Raw genomic sequence first — 22,199 nt, 5'->3', positions numbered from 1 at the left:
CGTAAAGAAGAAAATTCACCTTTGTAAGCCATATACATGTGTCACTTGGCGTTGTAGCTCTCGATATGGTGATGTATGTAGGCCGCTCTACATCAGTTTGAGGGTCTAGATGAACTATGAGGCACACATGGCAGAGACTGGGGAGAGGAAGGTGAAGTGTGAGCAATATAGTCTTGCTATTGAAGAGGAATGGCTGAAGCTCGAGATCGAGAAGGAGATTAACAAGAAGGCAGGAGCCTACCAGGAGCTCACCTTGGCGAGATCTTAGCTCCCAAAATGTCAATATTTGTTCTATGATAGTGATAGTCGCAACGCGGGGGGGGGGGGGGGGGGGGGGTGATGGAATTTGATTTATGCTCTATGTTCTATGTTGTTGCTTTTGTTGTTTTGGATGAACTAGTATGATGATGACGATGATCTATGTTGATTTTTTTTGGCTTTTGGTTGAATTCTTGTGCAAACTGTGTTTGAATTGAAATTAAAAAAAATCACATTCTGTGTTCATTAGGAACATCAAGGTTTGAATAAATATAGTATTGAAATAAAGTTGAAATGAAGTTTATATATGCAAATGCAAAAGGATAAGAGATATAGCAGGACAAAAGTATTGGGATGGGGTGGGTTAGTTCCACCCTCTCAGCACCTTTAAATTATTGGGAGTCAAGTTTGCAGAAGAGTCAGGTATAAACATAAAACACAGTTTTATGACGAGTATCCTTGCAAAATTAAGCATCAAGTTCTAATGCCCATGCATGACTTCCTTTCAGAGACAGAAATTTGTACACAACAGGAAAGCGTATTGCTCTGAACGCATTGTGTTTAATATGCATTATATCCACATACCATTTGTACACAGCACAGAAAGGTATTCGAACATACAACGCTATACGCTACTAATCATCAGGAATTGTCTAGCTAACGCCTCTGGCAGATGACCGTGCCATATTTCGAGCACAACACCGAGCAGACCTGCACAAGATACTCACAGGATCAGAGGAAGGAAAAGACACTCTTGAAACCAAGGAAAGGTTCGCCAGTTCCACTGCCCTTTGAGCTCGCCAATATATCCTTGCAGTAGTCTTGAATCCTGAGAGGCTGAACTGCAGCTGGAGCTTGCCTCATAGCCTGGAAATCTGGGAAGGGGCTGCTGGAACAGAGTTTGTTCTTCTCCGACGGGTTGCCCCTTCTACCGGCAAACTGAGCAGAGTCCATGTCAGGAGTTTTGCTCAAGACATTGCTCTTCGCGGATGAGCTGTCCCTTTTAGCTGCAAACTGGAGACTGTTCTCATCAGGAGTTCTGCTCAAGACATTGCTCTTTTCGGATGGGCTGCCCCTTCTGCCTGCAAATTGAAGAGTGCCGTCATCTGGAGGTCTCATCAGGATCTTGCTCTTCTCAGATGGGCTGTCCCTTTTGCCTCCAAATTGTTGAGAGTTCTCATCAGCTGCTGTCCACAAGATCTTGGTCTTCTCCGATAGGCTGTCAGTTCTGACAGCAAATTGAACAGAGTTTTCATCTGGAATTCTGCTCAGGCTCTTGCTCTTCTCAGACAAGCTGCCCCTTCTGTCAGCAAATTGAACAGAGTTTTCATCTGGAATTCTACTCAGGCTCTTGCTCTTCTCAAATGGGCTGTAAACTTTCTCTGCAAACAGAGAGCGGCTCTTCTCTGAAGTTCTGCTCAGGATCCTCCGACACTTCTCGGCTGTATTGGTCGGAGAGACTCTAAGCTCGGAATGTTCAGAATCCATTGGTGTGACCTCATTCGCATGCAGGATTCCCTGATCCAAGTTAAACTGGCCCCTCGATGTCTTCATCTTCTTCAGTATCAAAGGTTCATAAGAGCTATCCATCGACTTTGATAACATCAGTGTTGGAAAATCTCTGGATTTCTTGCGTATGTGATCAAAAATTGTGTTGCTGGTGGCACTTCTGCATTCTGCTTTTGTTGGTTCAGGAAACAACACATCTTGCATATCTAGGAATGTCATAAACATTTCGCTTAGAAAAGTAAATAAAGTAGATCTTGCTGACTGGAGTGCAAATGAAACAAAGCAGGTATGGTGTTTTCTAGCATCGTGTTACCTCCATTATCTTCTTCAAGCATTAGGTCAAAGCTGGGGACCTCTCTGTGGTCATCAAAATATCACCTCAGAATAGTTAATACTCAGAGAAGGTTCAAAGAGCATGGAAGAAAGATCAAAATCTGACATATGATCAAAGTTTCAACAAAAGCTGTGAACCATAGCAGTTCTCTGGTGACCTAAGGCAACCTTGCAAATATTTGCTTCTAAAGAACCCTAGTGGATATCTTCTGTACTAAACACTAGACTAATGGCCAATCAGGCAAATGTTCTGTTCTCAGCTACACTGATGAATGCAAGCCAATTCTAGAATTCTTGGAGGAGTCCATATAGTAGGTTAAAAACTTACAGTGAAGCCAAGTTGTTAAATGTTCTCGTTCCTGGCATATTGTCAACTTTGTCTGGAACGTTGGCATCATCATCGTCTTCTATAACGCAAACCTCTTTTGATAGTGGGCTCCGTCCAATATGAGGTTGAGCTGAACTTGTTTCAGCTGTCCTGGAGCTAACCAAACAAATATCAGCAGGAAGACTGATCAAGGGCTTTTGCTTTTCTGTCCCATATGCTTTTGTCACATGAAAATCATCCTCCCTGCTGACCACATGCTTCTTGTGGATATCAATACCAACTTCAAAATAAAAATTTATGCACAATATATGTCAGCATAAAATTGTAAAATGACCTTTTATTTGTCAAACAATAATTATCTGTTGGAGACATTACCGTGTTCTTCAAAAATCAGATCTACCTTCAGAGTCACCCTGGCACTCTGGGGGCATGGCACCAAAAGTTTTATAGAATATGGGCTGCATTTAACAAAATAGCCAGTGAGAGTAACTAGGAGCAACTTAGCTTTGGTTTGGGTGTCAGAGAGTATAGCAAGATCCTTGAACGTTGGTATCTAGTTGAGCGATTTTATTCATCTTTGCTATCACTGTGCTATGTTCGTTTGCTGTATCAAACAGAGGTCCTATTTGGTGCTTAGCAGAACAAGTAATAGTCTAACCAAAAAGGTGAGGTTGCTACCAGATTCTCCTACCTGCTAGAATAATCTATTTAAAATACAAATGTAACGAAAAGAATATCTTCCTTGAAGGAGCAACAAAGCATTTGACAATGTACCGACTTATAGCAGTAAAGCTAGAGTTCATTTGCTTGTCTACTTAGATAACAATGGTTCAAATGTTTGCTGAAATAACAGGACTTCAGAAGTATTACCTGGAAAACTCTCGAGCCCTTCAAGGAAGAGTTGAATGATGGCAGGAATAACCAAACCAAAACAAAACAACCCATCAGGAGAAAAAGAAAGACCATAAAGGACACCAAGATTATAAAATAAAACCACTGACCTTATTTTCTCATGAAAAAGGATCATATTATCTTCCTCTGAGCCCACAATCTGACAAACAATAGTTTAATATTTTTTAGGTTTAAGCAGTATTGGATGATAAAAAAAAAAGCTAAAAGATGTACCATGTCAACATAGTTCTGTTTACTGGATCGAACTGCCTGTGATTGCCGGCTTAGTGTTACAGTAATGGTTGATTTCCCCTGTTTGTTTCCAGCATCCTCAATTTGTATGTCAATTTTTGGCGGTAATGACGACAAGGACTCCTTTATCTGATTTCCAAATGGATAATTTCGTCCCGTCGCACTTTCCAGCTTTCTAGCATCAGCAGTTGCCAGGCTCTCGAAGGAATCAACTCCAGCAGTCTTCAGTGCCTGGGATAGCAGTCGTAAACTCACCAGTTAATTATGCGGTTTTTGTATATAGAATGCCTAAATAATTATGGTTCAAAATTAATAACCTTTGCTGTAACAATTCCAATTCCAGGAAGTTGTTTGAGTAAAAATAGACTGCTTTCCCAAAGTTTTTGGTCTAGGCATTTTGCAAGGAGCATAGAATTTATGGCAGATCTGTAACTCCTTTTGTATATAAAATATTCTTTCATGCATTTGGCAATCCTACATCCATTTGAGCATATTGAATTTGTTTCCTGCATGCAGAAGTCCAAAAAAATTAGAAGGAATGGAAATAATATTAAAATGTGTTTAAAGCTAAATAAACAACCAACCTGGTTGAGGGATAAATCATGCATTAGGGGGTCCCCAGTTAAACAGTCATTCACTAATACAAATATTTTATCTTCTCTTGTCTGGATACGCTTCTTCTTTTTTCCATTCTCACTGACAACATGGAATCGAAGCCTCCCCTCTTTATCTGAGTTTATGTCATTTAGAGTTTTCTTCTCATTTCGACGTAGTTGGATCCCTTGAAATTCCAGAAGAAGAAAAATCAAATCACTAATTCAATACACAAACTAACTTATTAAAATCAAAATATATAGAGCTGCCTACAAGAAATCTCTGCAGAGCGGCAGATGATATGCAATAAATCTTCCAAACTGCAACATGCAGAAGCTTTGACAATAAGCTTCATCGTGTCAAACTTTAAATAGAATTTTGTCATCAGCCTCCCAGGTTCTGAGTAGAAAGATACATACCAAAAGCGTTATTTGATGTGCAGATGAAATACAGATACATATGCAACTGATGCAACTGACTGGAACACTGTAACTTCTAAATAGCAATGAAGTACAATATGTGAGGACAATGAATTCAGGACCACCAGAAAATTAATAGCAGAGTTATAGCATTTCACAATGCATGCCCAACCCTCTGATATTTCTCTGAGTACCTGATACCTTTTCTAATACAACTTCGTATAATAAACTTATCCCATAAGAACTCCAGTATAATGTGGGTATTGCAAAGAGGTGAAAATACAGAAATAATCATTCTTTAATATATAGACATAGAAATGTGGATATTAGTATATTTGATAGGATCTGGGATCCTACCAGGTCTAGCTCGTAGGTTGTAGGGGTGGAAGGGGGCTTGGCGTGGAGGAAGGCGAGGTCGCCGGCGCTGGGGCGCCGTCGCGAGAGAGAGAGGGCGCAGGAAGCGGCGGCTAGGGTTAGGTCTCCCGGCTCCCTTCAGGAAGCCAAGCAAATATGATTGCTTTGCTTAATCTCAAAATGGGTCCTTACATGAGTTTATATAATCTCCAAATACGATAACTGGGCTAAGCCCCTAAGGCCTTGTACAATGGGAGATGCTTAGGGAGGTGCTTAGAAAAATAAACCGAATTTTTCTGAAGCACCGATGCCTATTTCTATAGGAGAGACGCTTAGTTAAGCGTCTACCCTGTACAAATAAGCACCGGTGCTTAAGAAATCCTGGTTTATTTTTTTAAGCACCTCTTCTAAGCACCTCCCATTGTACAAGGCCTAATAACGATAAGATAACTGGGCCAGGTCCCTAACTGCCTGGGCTATAGTATATGCCGGTCATAACATCTCTCCCCGCCTGCACAAACAGCTCGTCCTCGAGCTGGAAGGCGGGGAAGCGCTTGCGGAACTCCTCAAGGTGATCAACGGGCGCCAAACACCTCCGCGTCAGCTGGGGCGGGCAGGTCGCCGAGCCCGGCGGCGGCGGCGTCCTCCTCAATGGAGTCCGCAGCCTCCAGGTAGAAGAGTCGTGGGCAGACGTGGCCGGGCACGTAGGGCTCGTCGCAGTTGAAGCACAACCCTTGGCGGCGACGCTCGAGTTGCTCGGCCGGGGTGAGCCGGCAGAACGGGCGCGCCGCGAAAGCCTGAGCAGGTGACCCTGCACGGGAACTTCCGGCCAAGGTGGCGGCCCAGCGGCCCGGGGCGGTGACGCCTGCTGGATGGCCACCGCGCGGCGCTCGAACACGCGGGCGTAGTACATGGCCGTCTAGAGGTCATGTGGCCCGCGCATCTCCACGTCCACGCGGATGTGGTCCGGTAGGCCGCCGACGAAGAGCTCGGTCCGCTGACGAGCCGAAACGCCGGGGGTGTGGCACGCCAGTGCCTGGAAGCGGTCAGCGAAGTCTTGCACTGTGGTGAGGAACGGAAGGCGCCCAAGCTCCGCCAGACGGCTCCCGCGTATAGGTGGACCGAAGCAGAAGAGGCACAGATCGCGGAAACGCTCCCATGGTGGCATGCCGCCCTCGTCCTGCTCGAGGGCCTAATACCACGTCTGGGCGGCGCCTCGTAGATGATAGGAGGAGATCCAGGTGCGGTCGGACGCGAGCATGCGCTGCCCCCTGAAAAATTGGTTGCATTGGTTGAGCCAATTCAGGGGGTCGACGGTACCGTCGTAGGTTGCGAACTCCAGCTTGGAGAATCTCGGCGGTGGCTGGGCGTGGACGACGGGCGGGTATGTGTCAGCCGCGCGGAACAGCAAGGGCGACGGCGCCGAGTGTGCGGGCTGCAGAGTACCGCCATGGAAAAGGGGCCCGTCCACACCATCGTAGGGACCCGCGGCAACCGAGGACCCGCCGAACTGCATGGTCTGGGGCGGCGCCGACGGTGACAACACGTGCGGCTGTCTTGAGGCCATCGTGTAGACCGGCTCGATGGACCCGGCGAGCCAGGCCGGTAGCGGAGATGGCGACGGGGGGAAACGGACCTGGTGGACGGGCACCCCGGGCGCCGTCGACGGAAGGCCCGGCCCCGAGATCGCCGGTGGCGGCGGCGGCGGCTGCAGCGGCATGATGAATGCGACGGAGGTCGTCGGTGGTGGCGGCTGCCACGGGAGCTGCTGCGGCCCCGTGATGGTGGTGACGGGGGCGGGCGGCTGCAGCCCATAGTGCCCCGCGACGAAGGTGCGGATGCCCTGGACCGCCTGAGTCAGGTCCCGGAGCGCCGCCGTCATCTCCTCCGAGGTGAGCACGGCGGGGGCGGGCGTGGGTGGCGTCCAGGCGACGGAGGAGACCGGCTCGGTCAGGAACGGCGTGCTGGCCGCCGTGGTCATCAGCGACGAAGAGGCGATCGGTAGCGGGAGGGAGGGGTGGGCGGTGGCGCGGACATGATCGAGCCTGAGACACCTGATACCAGATTGATAGGATCTGGGATCCTACCAGGTCTAGCTCGTAGGTTGTAGGGGTGGAAGGGGGCTTGGCGTGGAGGAAGGCGAGGTCGCCGGCGCTGGGGCGCCGTCGCGAGAGAGAGAGGGCGCAGGAGGCGGCGGCTAGGGTTAGGTCTCCCGGCTCCCTTCAGGAAGCCGAGCAAATATGATTGCTTCTGCTTAATCTCAAAACGGGTCCTTACATGAGTTTATATAATCTCCAAATACGATAACTGGGCTAAGCCCCTAATAACGATAAGATAACTGGGCCAGGTCCCTAACTGCCTGGGCTGTAGTATATGCCGGTCATAACAATATTACTGATAATAGTTCCGTGTTTTCCAAAAAGTAAATTGCAGAAATAGTAAAGCAATAATGTTAGTATTAGAAGGGATGCAAGATTATAGCCCACTTGGCCAAACATCAGACATAGAAGGGATTTGGAAAAATTGGTGAAACACTTAAGCTTATGCTTTTATAATGAAAGCTGTTGCATATGATGTCATTCGATTGTAATTTTCTTGCAATATGGAAAGTTTACCTAATGGTTTTAGACTGAAACCATCTCCATCTGTCCAAATTAGCCCATACTCACCCAACTCGTGGATCTTCTCAACACATATATCTGTAAATTCAATCCATAAAGATAATTATTTCATGAATTCATGAGAGAACCGTTAAGTCAACAAAGTACACAAAAGATACCTCTCATTTGTTTCTCAAGGAGATCACGAGGAATCCCTCTCTTAATTCCGTAGTGCTCAGGGTTCTGATAATTTATTTTGACATGAATTAGAGCATGCATTTACACGAAAGAGATTTAAAGATCAAGAGTAGTATGTTCATGCCTTTTTTATCCTGATGTACAAATATGAGCACTTGAGCCATTCAATTGCCAAAGTTATGTCAGACACTGTCAGCTGAACAATCTCTGCATTTAAATGCTCCACTGCGCATGGCAGCAACCTGGCCATAGTATCTATAATCAGCCAGGAGTTTCAAATGAAGTACCAGGCATGACAGAGTTAAGTTTCAGCTAAAATATCACGTAAGAACTTTTCAACTGAACATAAAAGAACTTACTGAGACTCCACCATTTCACATCCACTGAGAAGGTTCTCATATAGATGGACCTACGAGACAAATTTATGGACAGGTTAGACCAAAAACCAGGAAGCATTTTCCTGTCAAGGGTATTTCAGAATTAACAAGAGAGGAAGACAGAGGAAAATTACTGTCTCTCTTCTTGTCATAATTACAACTGTTCCAGTATCATCAAATGGTGGACGGCCAGCCCTCCCACACATCTGTGAATGACCGAAAAAAAGAGGCTCTGTCAGAAGCAAGGGCATTCACATACACTGTTTCCTATTTGAAATACAAAATGTAAAATAACTTTGACCGTTGAGTCAAATACATGTTAATTTTAACTAAATATAATAACGCATTACAGGATAACCAAATCAACTTGCATGCATGAAAAAGAATTTAGCATATCCAATCATTTGCAGCAACAAGCAAGAACCAACTTATGTTATTCAAAGGAAAGTTAACATATAATAATATATGGATATTAATGAGGCCTGAGCTAAATTTATTAACCTGTCTTTTAAATTTATATTCATTTGTAATCAGGTAAGGAAGTAAAAATACCTTAAGCAACAGGCATATCATTAAGGCTAGAAGAAAAAAATACATAGCAAATAAATGCCTGGCGGTGCATATCTTTTGTTTATGACAATGCTATTTTGCAGGAGCAACTGAGACTTAATAGCACACCTGAAGCACCATGGATCTCTCATATTCTACATATGAGCCCTTCTCTTTGTTGCTACAAAATGTATGAAAATCAGAAAATATCATAAAAGAACAGAGGGTAGGTAGAATGCTGTCATATTAGAAAAATGGTTCTCACAAAAATTGTGTCGATTTTATCACTACTGTATGTGCAGGTAAGTTGATGCCATGTGCCAAAGTATTTGTCGTGCATAGAATTTGAAGATCACCCTTCAGGAAAAGACCCTCAACAAGACTCCTATCCTTTAAGCAAAGACCACCATTATGAAAACCAACTGAAATTTGGAAATACAACAACGTCAGTGTAAATTTAGGCAACACCTAATGTGAGTGTCCAGATAACAAAATTAGGAAGGTCATGGGTGCCCAGAGAACAAGATTCAACATGACCTCCATGTACGATACAAGACTGCAGCTGCTTGTCACTACAGGTTAAGGAAGCCTCTCGTAGATGTTCATACTGCTGCATAGATTTCATGAATGGATTTGAATAGCCAAGAGAACCCGCAGTTTGTGAGAGGCACTGTGCTGCTTCTTGTGCACCTTTTCTTGTAGAACAGAAAACAAGTGCAGACTTCCCTCTTGAGTGTTGCATCAGTATATCTGTATTCAATATTCGCTTTCTATTTTGATCACTTCAATTTCAATAATGTAACTTATGGGCAGTGTAATTGACAGATGGGGAGATATGACTCACCAAATATGAAACTTTGTAGCCTCTGAAAGTTGAAAAAACAAAGAAAATTAAGTTAATTTTTTTGATTCAATAGTGTCCAACATTATTCAGAAGAAAATGTTGTGCACAAAGTATGATAGAATATATCTGAACACTATAATTTCGAAAAACAAACATTATTGGATAGGAATTATGCATACCCTCTCGAACAGGAAGTCATTTTTCGCTGGAGCATAACCTAAATAGCACAGTGAAACAATAATTAATTAGGGCAAACATAAAAATGGCTGACAGTACTAAATATCATCAGTGATTTTAATTTCTAATCAAGTTGGTATGGAAATCACATGTTCCTGAATTTTTTGCAGCACAGAGTACAGAATTATTTGAAATCATTTTATGACTGGTAAAATTTGCGCCCCTTCAGTGCAGGATGGACTCAGTCATGAAAGAGTAATGTTTTTCTTGCTTTAAGACAATTAAATCAGAATTTGAAGCACATGGTATACAAAGCTTTCAAAATAATTGATAAGAACTGGAAGGGTTATCAATTCTTGAAGGCAAGACAATAAAGAATATATCAAGCATTACTTTCACTATGTTGTACCAGTACAACAGTTGGCCTAGAGCATAAGAAAATTCAAGTAGCTTCATTATAAACAATCTTATGGGTTGCCAAAGTACAGTGTCAATCTTTTTTATGCAATCATATGCTCATTCATATTCTAAAATAACGAGAAGCCTGAATCATACCAAGAACTTTGGTTGTCAACTTCACTGGCCGCATCTCTTCTCCAAATCTGCAAAAGGAAAATTCAGTAGCAGTATTTCATATTATCTATGAGGAACTTGTCTTAGTTACCTTTTGATTCCTTCAGGAGGTGCTAGGAGCCATTCAGCTGTAATTTCACAAAGTTAATACATAAGTTTCTTCCCGACAGGATAATGTGGTTAATTGTACATGGTCGACATAATTCACGTTTCTACTAACCTATATCCTCAGCATTAGAGATAGTTGCAGAAACTGCTATGAATCGAACATTTGCCAATGGAGCAGATTTCATGTTGCCAAGTCGAGAAAGCATTTTTATTCTACTGACCACTGCTTCCAGGGCAGCTCCACGTGGATCATTGAGAAGATGAACTTCATCAATAAGGACCAGAGCAATATCACTGAAGAAACCCAATCCTCCATCCCTTACTCCATGACGGCTCATAGAATCGAACTTCTGCAGGCAAATGTTGGTTAAAAAAACTAGGGAAATAGTTTGCAGAAGCAGAGGTTTATTTAGATCATAATAAGAAGCAAAACAAGTAGTGACATATACCTCAGGAGTGGTGAGGATCAAATCGGAATCATGTATGGCCTTCTTGTTAAAGAATTCACTATCACCAGTCATCTCCAAGCAATTTATCCCCAACGAGCCCAGCTTCACTTTCCAGTCGCGCATCTTCTCCTGCACCAACGCCTTCATGGGAGCGATATAGATCTAACCACGCAACCCCAGTGAAGCACGGAGTGGAAATTACGATTAGTGTCCTAGCTAGACTCCCGATCTTAGCCCCAACGTTGTTTGAGAAAAGCTAGTCAGCACGTACTGTTTTCTGGGTTCCTTTTAGCAAATTGAACCTCCAGTCCGTTGTGAGGAACCTCGAGAGGAGCCTCAGAATGCAAAGCTCAAACAGTACGGTCTTACCACTCCCAGTAGGCGCAGAGACAACCATGTTTACATCCGAGAGGAAGCACACAGGGAAGCACTCGCTCTGCAAGGAGTTGAAGTACCTGCAGAGAAGACACGACAGAAGGAACTATGAATACCATCCCAACTCCATCATGCCACAGAGCAGTCCAAATTCCTCCCCGCAGTGATGCCCAATTTTCCGCCATGACGAAGCTATTAGCCTACCAGTTTAGCCTCATGCCCCCACGAGGCTACTCAAAATCTCAAGCCACTGAATACTATCCGTGCGTGATCGTGCAGCCAAACGGAATGTTGCAGAAAGACAATGTATATAGAAACAAAAAAACAACCACAGAGTTCGATGGGCGTATGCATCGTCACGCACGAACCTGAACCCAAACACGGGGCGGAACGGCGGGGGCAGGTCGGAGACACAGCGCAGCGCGTACGAGTCGCCGAGAGGCCCCATCGCGGCCATCGTCGCACTCCTGCAGAAACCGAGCGATCGGAGGTGAGGAATCCGGCACGAGGAGTATCGTCGAGCACTTGGCGCGCGCCACCGATGGGAGCCGAGTCGCCTTAGGATTTCCCGGCCGAATCGAGCGGCACGAGCGAGGTAGGAGACGAGAGGGGGAGGAGGAGACTTACTAGGTGGTGGAAGTGGAATTCGAGGTGCTGGGTTCGACGGGAGCGAGAGCGGAGTGGCTGCTTCGCGAATGGAAGGAAAGGGCGACCGGAGAGGAGAAGGGCGGGGATGCTTGCGGTGGTGTCTAGAGAAGGACAGGCCCCAGCCGTTGTGATTCAAAGTTTCAAACTGTGTTGTGGATTTGTGTTCACCGAATGCCGGAATCGTGGTGCTCACCGGCTCGCGGCCACAGAAGAAGCAGCCGAGCAGTGAACTGAGCCGGCCTCAAAACGAACGTCCGTTTTATGCGATTTCGTCCAACTGATGACGGCAATAAGGCCGTATCTGCCTGAATTTATGTTTGCACCGGCCCAGTGCCCAACACACGGCCGCATCTTACCCATCTCGTCCGTCCGAGACCAAGTATAATAAAATTAAATATGCAAAAATAGTTTAAATCAAACATAACAACATGTTCAAAATAGTCTTTTATTACAATGCAATTAAATTTTTAAAAATATCAAATAGTCTTACAAAACCAATCAAAATTTATGCACACAAAAAGAGATTAAACCAATAGATCTATTGATTGCCAATGTGATCTCACATATGCTCAACCAAGTCATCTTGCAGCTGCGTATGAGTGTTTCGATCATGCATCTCACGATGAAATTGGACCAATTGTTCAAAGGTTGCAGGAGGTGGGTGATCACGCTCAACATTCTCACCCTGAAAATCAAACCCTTGGTCGTAGATGATGTCATCACGCTCATCCTCAACTCATATTGTGCATGATCACACAAACAGTCATCACCTCCCAAAGCTTTTAAGTGTTCCATGTCAACGCAGGGTTTCGAACAATACCCCATCAAGACTGAAGCACACCAAATGCACGCTCCACATCTTTCCTAGCACTCTCCTGCATTTGGGCAAACCTCTGTCTATTTTCTCCTTGCGGATTGGGTATGGTCTTCACAAAAGTGGACCACTAGGGATAGATATCATCAGCTAGGTAATATTCCTTGTTGTAATGGTGGCCATTGATCCCAAAGTTGACCTCCTGGCAGTGGCCTTCTGCAAGCCTTGCAAAAACTGAAGAATGCTGAAGAACGCTAATATCATTGTGAGAACCAGCCATGCCGAAGAAAGAATGCCATATCCACGGATCCTGTGAAGCCACAGTTTCAAGTATGGCAGTGGCACCTTCCACATGTCCCTTGTACTGCCCCTGCCAAGCAAATGGACAGTTTTTCCACTTCTAGTGCAAATTTCATCGGAGATCACCAGCTCGAGGATGCGACGGCCATGTTCCTCTACTGCGCCCAGGTGGACACCTGGGCCAAGGAGGCGGTTGAGCCTAGCGACTAGCGCGTTGGCATCGAGCGGGTCGCGGACAAGGCAAACGGCGCGACCCATGCGAACGGCGCGGCGGGCGTCCGGTGCAAGTACGGCGCGGCCGACCTCTGGTGCAAGTACGACGCAGAGGGCCTTTGCCCACTCTTGGCGAGGAATGGGGGTACTGACGGGATGTGTACCCACCTGCGACGCCCTGTCGACAGCAGGAAGCGCCGATGGATCCGCTCTTGCTATGCGGCGCGCCAGGCCTCTCGCTCTGCGGCGCTCCAACGGTCTCGCCATGCGGCGAGCCGTAGGCTATCGGCGTGGACGCGCCTAGCCTGCTCTGCGGCGCGCCATCGATCATGTTGTGCGGCGAGCTGCAGCCTCTCGGCGCTGAAATGCCTATCTTGATCCACGACGCTGAAGCGCCATGCGCCAAGGGTCTGCTCAACCCTGGCGATGACGCGCATCACGGTGTCGTCCATCGCGTTGCCGGGGAGTGCTTCGGCCTCGACGGGTCGTGGCGCCTTCTCGTTTTCCTCGTCGACGAGGTTGATGGCAGATGCGGCGCTTTGATGGGTTGGCATGGTTGGAAAAGGTGAATGTGCTACAGGCTGCGCTTGTTGCCTCTGTGCATAGCGCGCCGCCTAGGTTTATGCGCAATATCGCTGGGTGGCAGAAAACCAGTGAGGAAATGGTGGGAAACGGTGTCGTGTTCATAAAATGCCATCAATTAATGGAAACTTAGCATAGAAGGAATATCGAGCTAGCACAAGAAGTAGATGATGATTAGATGATCGTTTATCCTAGTTAATTATGCACGTAATAGTTTACTTTGGTGTGTGGAAATGTCATGTGCGTACTAGCCACCTATGTAATTGGATGTTTGCCGCGTATTACACACATCTTGTTTATGTGAAACGTTTCTGTTCTCTTGGCTCAACACAAATAGTTTATCGGAATGAACTGTATGCCCTCCTTTGCACACACCTTGATCTGGCTGAACCATTTATGTTGCGTTGCCTAATCGAAAACAGTTCACCCGAGTGAATCGTATGCTGTATATCGCACACACCTTGATTTGGCTGACCGTTTCTTTTGTGTTGCCTAATCACACATAGTTTATCCGAATGAACTGTATGTCGTATATCGCACACGCCTTCATCAGGCTGCCCATTTTTTTGTTCTGCCACATCGCAAATAGTTAATTGAACTGAACAGTATGCCCCCCATCACACACGCAACTAAAATCTGAACCGTGTTTGATGTATCCTTCATTGCAAATGTTTTGCATCTTTTTTGACTGTTTTCTTACATCATTGTTTGCGATTAATGCATCGCACACAGTTTCGTCAAAGGGTCTCTGGTCGTAGTGTCGCGTTAGGAGCATCATGCAGTAGTGTATGGCCCCCGGGTCTATTTTCCATCATATATTTTCAGATCTATAAACCAAAAAACCAACCTTTTTATTTATCTTTTATACCTATCTTTTTCAGATCTCACTTTTGTTCGTGATCGTGAAGGGATTGACAACCCATTTTTCGCGCTGTGTGTAAGTGTTTGTTAGTTTGTGCAGGTGCATAGATTGGAGACTTGCTTGTGCCTCCTACTGGATTGATACCTTGGTTCTTAACTGAGGGAAATACTTATCTCTACTTTGCCGCATCACCCTTTCCTCTTCAAGGGAAAAATAAACGCAAACTCAAGAAGTAGCAACGATCCACCCGCCACAGGTGTGGCGTTGAGGTCGATGGCCATGGGCGCGGGCGTGGCTGGCGTGACCACGCTCACCTCCGGCGAGCAGTCCCCAGAGAAATGGAAGGCTTGAGGGTGGGGATGGAAGCCGGGCGACTCTGGAAGACATGCGCGGTGACTCTGGCAGTGGCAGACGAGGAACAACCGACGTGCCTGTGCTGGCCGCGGGCATGGCGGCAGTGACTAGGCCATGCTGATCTAGGTTTAACCCTAGGTAGAGTAGGGCCTCCCTCGTGGCCACAACGAGGAGGGCCTTGTTTTCCTCTTGTTGTGCGGCGGCAACCAGGGCGACGGCGGATGCGGCTTCGAGCTTGCCGACCCGCGCCTGCCTCCGGATCTTCCTCTTGGCTGACTGCGCGGCCCATTGCGCGTCAGTCAACTCCTTCTTAGTTGGCGCCTCCATTTTGCGGGCGTCGAGGGGCTCACCTTTGGCGGAGGCGAGGCCGGCGCGTCGTCCATGGCGAGCGGCCGAGAGCGGGAGCTGGTGGGAGTTTTTTGGGAAAGAGAGGGAAATGGGGGTGGTTGTGCCGCCGACTGACGGGCCAGGGGAAGGACTAGGTGGACGTCGCGTGCATCTGTTCCATGTCCGCACCGACGCAAAAACGGCCCAAATTTGTGCCGGAAATGGGTCACGCGGCAGCGGGCGCGCGTCCGTTGAGGTTACCTCCTTGTCTCAATTTTTATGTCTGTTTTAACCCAAACGAACACGCACGGATAGTTTAGGTCGACACGTTGGAGTTGCTCTTAGGTTCTTCATGGTGGAATCAACTCACTAGGCCAAGTCCAATGCCTCTATCCAAATAGACGCGACTTTGATCTGCCTTTTTGTCTGTTTGGGTTGGCTTGAGGCACAGCGCCCGGCCTTGTCCGTGCAAATTTGGTCGGTGCGCCTAACCGGCCGATCCATTTGATTCGGCTCACTGAATTTTGTCCAATAAGCATATATTACGAAAATAAAGCTATTGTTCATGCCTCCCGGTCATAGCTTATACCAGCATACGTGTCAGCGTCCGGCATACAAAACAAACGCCTCTCGGCTATAGTTGACATACATGCCAGCGGCCGGTATACATATCAACCTACAAAAGAATGTTGGAAATATTCCCTAGAGGCAATAATAAAGTGGTTATTATTATATTTCCTTAATCATGATAAAGGTTTATTATTCCTGCTAGAATTGTATTGATCGGAAACTTAAATACATGTGTGGATACATAAACAAATACCATGTCCGTAGTGAGCCTGTACTAGACTAGCTCGTTGATCAAAAGATGGTTACGGTTTCCTAACCATAGACATGTGTTGTCACTTGATAATGGGATCACATCATTAAGAGAATGATGTGGAGAAGACCCACCCGTTAGCATAGCATATGATCGTTCAGTTTATTGCTACTCCTTTCTTAATGTCAAATACATATTCCTTCGACCATGAGATCATGCAACTCCCGGATACCGGTGGAATAACCTGTGTGCTATCAAACGGCACAACGTAACTGGTTGATCATAAAGATACTCTACAGGTATCTCCGAAGGTGTCTGTTGAGTTGGCATGGATCAAGATTGGGATTTGTCACTCCGTGTGACAGAGAGGTATCTCTGGGCCCTCTCGGTAATACAACATCACAAGAAGCTTGCAAGCAAAGTGACTAAGGAGTTAGTTACGAGATGATGTATTACAGAACGAGTAAAGAGACTTGCCGGTAACGAGATTGAACTAGGTATGGAGATACCCATGATCGAATCTCAGGCAAGTAACATACCGACAGACAAAGGGAACTATGTATGTTGTCATAAAGGTTCGACCGATAAAGATCTTCGTAGAATATGTAGGAACCAATATGGGCATCTAGGTCCCGCTATTGGTTATTGATCGGAGAAGCGTCGCGGTCATGTCTACATCATTCTCGAACCTGTAGGGTCCTCATGCTTAATGTTCGTTAACGATATAGTATTATATGAGTTTTGTGAGTTGGTGACCGAACGTTGTTCGGTGTCCCAGATGAGATCACGGTCATGACGAGGAGCTCTGGAATGGTCCGGAGGCAAAGACTGATATATAGAACGACACTATTTGTGTAGGGGAGCGCAGCATGTAATTTCAAAAAAATTCCTACGCTCACGCAAGATCTATCTAGGAGAAGCATAGCAACGAGAGGGGAGAGTGTTTCTACGTACCCTCGTAGACCGAAAGCGGAAGCGTTTGACAACGCGGTTGATGTAGTCGTACACCTTCATGATCCATCCCGATCAAGTATTGAACGTACGGCACCTCCGCGTTCAACACACGTTCAGCTCGATGATGTCCTCGCCTTCTTGATCCAACAAGACGGGCGAAGTAGTACATGAGTTCCGGCAGCACGACAGCGTGGTGACGATGTTGGTGAAGAACAATCTCCGCAGGGCTTCGCCAAGCACTACAGAAACTATGACGGAGGATAAACTAGAGGGGACGGGGTTGCCGGCACACGGCTTGGTGATTCTTGATGTGTCTTGGGTGCTAGCTCTGCCCCTCTATTTATATGTTGAGCCCTGGGGTCGAAACTTGGAGTAAAAGCCTCCTGAAAGTCGGTTTCACCCAAAAGGCAAGAGTCCTTCTTGGACTCCAGGGCCAGACGCCAGGGACCCTGGCGTCTGGCCCCTGGACTCCGCAAAACTTCCTTTTGCGCTTTCCAAAAAACCTTGTGGGCTTACCCCTTTGGCCCAAATAAAGTGTTCTCATACCCAAACATTTTGGGAAACATCCGGAACCCCTTCCGGTGAATTCCGAAACCCTTCCGGAGACCAAACACTATTATCCCATATATCAATCTTTATTTCCGAACCATTCCGGAGTTCCTCGCCATGTTCGTGATCTCATCTGGGACTCCGAACAACATTCGGTCACCAACATACGTAACTCATATAATACTATATCATCAACGAACGTTTAAGCATGCGGACCCTACGGGTTCGAGAACTATGTAGACATGACCGAGACACCTCTCTGGTCAATAACCAATAGCGGAACCTGGATGCTCATATTGGCTCCTACATATTCTACGAAGATCTTTATCGGTCGAACCGCATAACAACATACGTTGTTCCCTTTGTCATCGGTATGTTACTTGCCTGAGATTCGATCATCGGCATCACCATACCTAGTTCAATATCGTTACCGGCAAGTCTCTTTACTCGTTCCGTAATGCATCATCCCGTAACTAACTCATTAGTTACATTGCTTGCAAGGCTTATAGTGACGTGCCTTACCGAGAGGGCCCAGAGATACCTCTCCGACAATCGGAGTGACAAATCCTAATCTCGATCTATTCCAACTCAACAAACACCATCGGAGACACCTATAGAGCATCTTTATAATCACCCATTTACGTCGTGACGTTTGATAGCACACTAGTGTTCCTCCAGTATTCGGGAGTTGCATAATCTCATAGTCATAGGAACATGTATAAGTCATGAAGAAAGCAATAGCAATAAACTAAACGATCATAGTGCTAAGCTAACGGATGGGTCATGTCAATCACATCATTCTCTAATGATGTGATCCCGTTTATCAAATGACAACTCATGTCTATGGCTAGGAAACTTAACCATCTTTGATTAACGAGCTAGTCAAGTAGAGGCATACTAGTGACACTCTGTTTGTCTATGTATTCACACATGTACTAAGTTTCCGGTTAATACAATTCTGGCATGAATAATAAACATTTATCATGATATAAGGAAATATAAATAATGACTTTATTATTTCCTCTAGGGCATATTTCCCTCAGTCTCCCACTTGCACTAGAGTCAATAATCTAGTTCACATCGTCATGTGATTTAACACCAATAGTTCACATCTTTATGTGATTAGTTCACATCTCCATGTGACTAATACCCAAAGGGTTTACTAGAGTCAATAATCTAGTTCACATCGCTATGTGATTAACACCCAAAGAGTGATCATGTTTTGCTTGTGAGAGAAATTTAGTCAACGGGTCAGAGCCGTATGTATTTTGCAAATTTTCTATGTCTACAATGCTCTGCACAGAGCTACTCTAGCTAATTGCTCCCACTTTCAATATGTATCCAGATTGAGACTCAGAGTCATCCAGATCGGTGTCAAAGCTTGGATCGACGTAACTCTTTACGACGAACTTTTTGTCACCTCCATAACCGAGAAACATATCCTTATTCCACTAAGGATAATTTTGACCGATGTCCAGTGATCCACTCCTGGATCACTATTGTACCCTCTTGCCAAACTCTTGGTGAGGTACACAATAGGTCTAGTACACAACATAGCATACTTCATAGAACCTATGGCTGAGGCGTAGGGAATGACTTTTCATTCTCTTTCTATTTTCTACCGTGGTCGGGTTTTTGAGTCTTTACTCAACTTCACACCTTGCAATACAGGCAAGAACTCCTTCTTTGACTGTTCCATTTTAAACTACTTCAAAATCTTGTCAAGGTATGTACTCATTGAAAAAATATATCAAGCGTCTTGATCTATCTCTATAGATCTTGATGCTCAATATGTAAGAAGCTTCACCGAGGTCTTTCTTTGAAAAACTCCTTTCAAACACTCCTTTATGCTTTCCAGAAGATTCTACATTATTTCCGATCAACAATATGTCATTCACATATACTTATCAGAAATGTTGTAGTGCTCCCTACTCACTTTCTTGTAAATACAGGCTTCACCGCAAGTCTGTATAAAACCATATGCTTTGATCACTTTATCAAAGCATATATTCCAACTCCGAGATGCTTGCACCAGATCATAGATGGATCGCTGGAGCTTGAACACTTTGTTAGCACCTTTAGGATTGACAAAACCTTCTTGTTGCATCATATACAACTCTTGTTTAAGAAATCCATTAAGGAATGTAGTTTTGACATCCATTTGCCAGATTTCATAAAATATGGCAATTGCTAATATGATTCGGACAGACTTAAGCATCGCTACGAGTGAGAAAATCTTATCGTAGTCAACACCTTGAACTTGTCGAAAACCTTTTTGTGACAATTCGAGCTTTGTAGATAGTAACACTACTATCAGCGCCTGTCTTCCTCTTGAAGATCCATTTATTGTCAATGGCTCGCCGATCATTGGGCAAGTCAATCAAAGTCCATACTTTGTTCTCATACATGGATCCCATCTCAGATTTCATGGCCTCAAGCCATTTCGTGAAATCTGGGCTCATCATCACTTCCTCATAGTTCGCAGGTTCGTCATGTTCTAGTAACATGAATTCCAGAACAGGATTACCGTACCACTCTGGTGCGGAGCGTACTCTGGTTGACCTACGATGTTCGGTAGTAACTTGATCTGAAGTTTCATGATCATCATCATTAACTTCCTCACTAATTGGTGTAGGCATCACTGGAACTGATTTCTGTGATGAACTACTCGCCAACTCGAGAGAAGGTACAATTACCTCATCAAGTTCTACTTTCCTCCCACTCACTTCTTTTGAGAGAAACTTCTTCTCTAGAAAGGATCCATTCTTAGCAACGTACATCTTGCCTCGGATCTGTGATAGAAGGTGTACCCAACAGTCTCCTTTGGGTATCCTATGAAGACACATTTCTCCGATTTGGGTTCGAGCTTATCAGGTTGAAGCTTTTTCACATAAGCATCGCAGTCCCAAACTTTAAGAAACGACAACTTAGGTTTCTTGCCAAACCACAGTTCATACGGTGTCGTCTCAACGGATTAGATGGTGCCCTATTGAACATGAATGCAGCTGTCTCTAATGCATAACCCCAAAACAATAGCGGTAAATAAGTAAGAGACATCATAGATCGCACCATATCTAATAAAGTGCGGTTACGATGTTCGGACACGCCATTACGCTGTGGTGTTCCGGGTGGCGTGAGTTGCGAAACTATTCCGCATCATTTCAAATGAAGACCAAACTCGTAACTCAAATATTCGCCTCCGCGATCAGATCATAGAAACTTTATTTTCTTGTTACGATGATTTTCCACTTCACTCTGAAATTCTTTGAACTTTTCAAATGTTTCAGACTTATGTTTCATCAAGTAGATATACCCATATCTGCTCAAATCATGTGTGAAGGTCAGAAAATAACGATACCTGCCGCGAGCCTCAACATTCATCGGACTGCATACATCAGTATGTATTATTTCCAACAAGTCTGTTGCTCGCTCCATTGTTCCGGAGAACGGAGTCTTAGTCATCTTGCCCATGAGGCATGGTTTGCAAGCATCAAGTGATTCATAATCAAGTGATTCCAAAAGCCCATCAGCATGGAGTTTCTTCATGCACTTTACACCAATATGACCTAAACGGCAGTGCCACAAATATGTTGCACTATCATTATCAACTTTGTATCTTTTGGCATCAATATTATGAATATGTGTATCACCACGATCGAGATTCAATAAACCATTCACCTTGGGTGTATGACCACGGAAGGTTTTATTCATATAAATAGAACAACAACTATTCTCTTGACTTAAATGAATAATCGTATTACAATAAACATGATCTAATCATATTAATGCTCAACGCAAACACCAAATAACATTTATTTTAGGTTCAACACTAATCCCGAAGGTAAAGGGAGTGTGCGATGGTGATCTTATCAACCTTGGAATCACTTCCAACACACATCGTCACCTCGCCCTCAACTATTCTATGTTCATTTTGTAACTCCTGTTTCAAGTTACTAATCATACCAACTGAGCCAGTATCAAATACCCAGGGGTTACTATGAACACTAGTAAAGTACACATCAATAACATGTATATCATATATACTTCTGTTCACTTTGCCATCCTTCTTATCCACCAAATATTTGGGCAGTTCCACTTCTAGTGACCATTTCCTTTGCAGTAGAAGCACTCAGTTTCAGGCTTGGGTCTAGCTTTGGTCTTCTTCATGGGAGTGGCAACTTGCTTGCCATTCTTCTTGAAGTTCCCTTTCTTTCCCTTGCCCTTTTACTTGAAACTAGTGGTCTTGTCAACCATCAACATTTGATGCTTTTCTTGATTTCTACCTTCGCCGATTTCAGCATCACGAAGAGCTCGGGAATCGTTTTCGTGATCCCTTGCATATTATAGTTCATCACGAAGTTCTAGTAACTTGGTGATAATGACTAGAGAACTCTGTCAATCACTTATTTTATCTGGAAGATTAACTCCCACTTGATTCAAGCGATTGTAATACTCAGACATTCTGAGCACATGCTCACTGATTGAGCCATTCTCCTCCATCTTGTAGGCAAAGTACTTGTCAGAGGTCTCATACCTCTCGACTCGGGCATGAGTCTGAAATACCAATTTCAGCTCTTGGAACATCTTA

The 22,199-nt window shown here is 44.9% G+C and overlaps 1 protein-coding gene across 2 annotated transcripts; it reads right to left on the bottom strand.

Moving 5' to 3' along the window:
- Nucleotides 1-717: 717 nt before the first annotated feature.
- On the bottom strand, nucleotides 718-12,062 carry LOC109761471 (ATP-dependent DNA helicase MER3 homolog). 2 transcript variants are annotated; one of them, XM_020320285.4, is made up of 27 exons: nucleotides 11,816-12,062; nucleotides 11,557-11,655; nucleotides 11,085-11,268; nucleotides 10,814-10,975; nucleotides 10,477-10,714; nucleotides 10,348-10,384; nucleotides 10,239-10,285; nucleotides 9,686-9,723; nucleotides 9,507-9,528; nucleotides 9,200-9,412; nucleotides 8,928-9,084; nucleotides 8,792-8,843; nucleotides 8,248-8,319; nucleotides 8,096-8,145; nucleotides 7,861-7,978; nucleotides 7,718-7,781; nucleotides 7,554-7,637; nucleotides 4,439-4,564; nucleotides 4,156-4,352; nucleotides 3,889-4,077; nucleotides 3,554-3,802; nucleotides 3,430-3,479; nucleotides 3,299-3,316; nucleotides 2,804-2,886; nucleotides 2,429-2,708; nucleotides 2,081-2,124; nucleotides 718-1,973 (listed from the first exon to the last, which is right to left on the bottom strand). In XM_020320285.4, the coding sequence occupies exons 2-27, from the start codon at nucleotides 11,643-11,645 to the stop codon at nucleotides 991-993; spliced, it is 3,846 nt and encodes a 1,281-aa protein (XP_020175874.1). In that variant the 5' UTR covers nucleotides 11,646-11,655; nucleotides 11,816-12,062; the 3' UTR covers nucleotides 718-990. The 2 variants fall into 2 exon arrangements, with proteins under 2 accessions (XP_020175874.1, XP_040243093.1); XM_040387159.3 differs by having other exon boundaries at nucleotides 7,608-7,637.
- Nucleotides 12,063-22,199: the final 10,137 nt, after the last annotated feature.

Source organism: Aegilops tauschii, chromosome 4 (assembly GCF_002575655.3).
Source record: "Aegilops tauschii subsp. strangulata cultivar AL8/78 chromosome 4, Aet v6.0, whole genome shotgun sequence".
Lineage (NCBI taxonomy): Eukaryota > Viridiplantae > Streptophyta > Magnoliopsida > Poales > Poaceae > Aegilops > Aegilops tauschii.
The sequence above is the reverse complement of the archived record's forward strand: the minus strand, read 5'-3'. Positions and strand labels throughout refer to the sequence as shown.

Bases quoted from the DNA above. Each gene is read 5' to 3' on its own strand.
- LOC109761471 (XM_020320285.4), bottom strand. From the start codon at position 11,645: ATGGCCGCGATGGGGCCTCTCGGCGACTCGTACGCGCTGCGCTGTGTC. The intron at 11,269-11,556 runs GTTCGTGCGTGA...TCTTCTCTGCAG, and splicing joins CGCCCCGTGTTTGGGTTCAG to GTACTTCAACTCCTTGCAGA. The intron at 8,320-8,791 runs GTGTGCTATTAA...GGTCATTCACAG, and splicing joins AGAGATCCATGGTGCTTCAG to ATGTGTGGGAGGGCTGGCCG.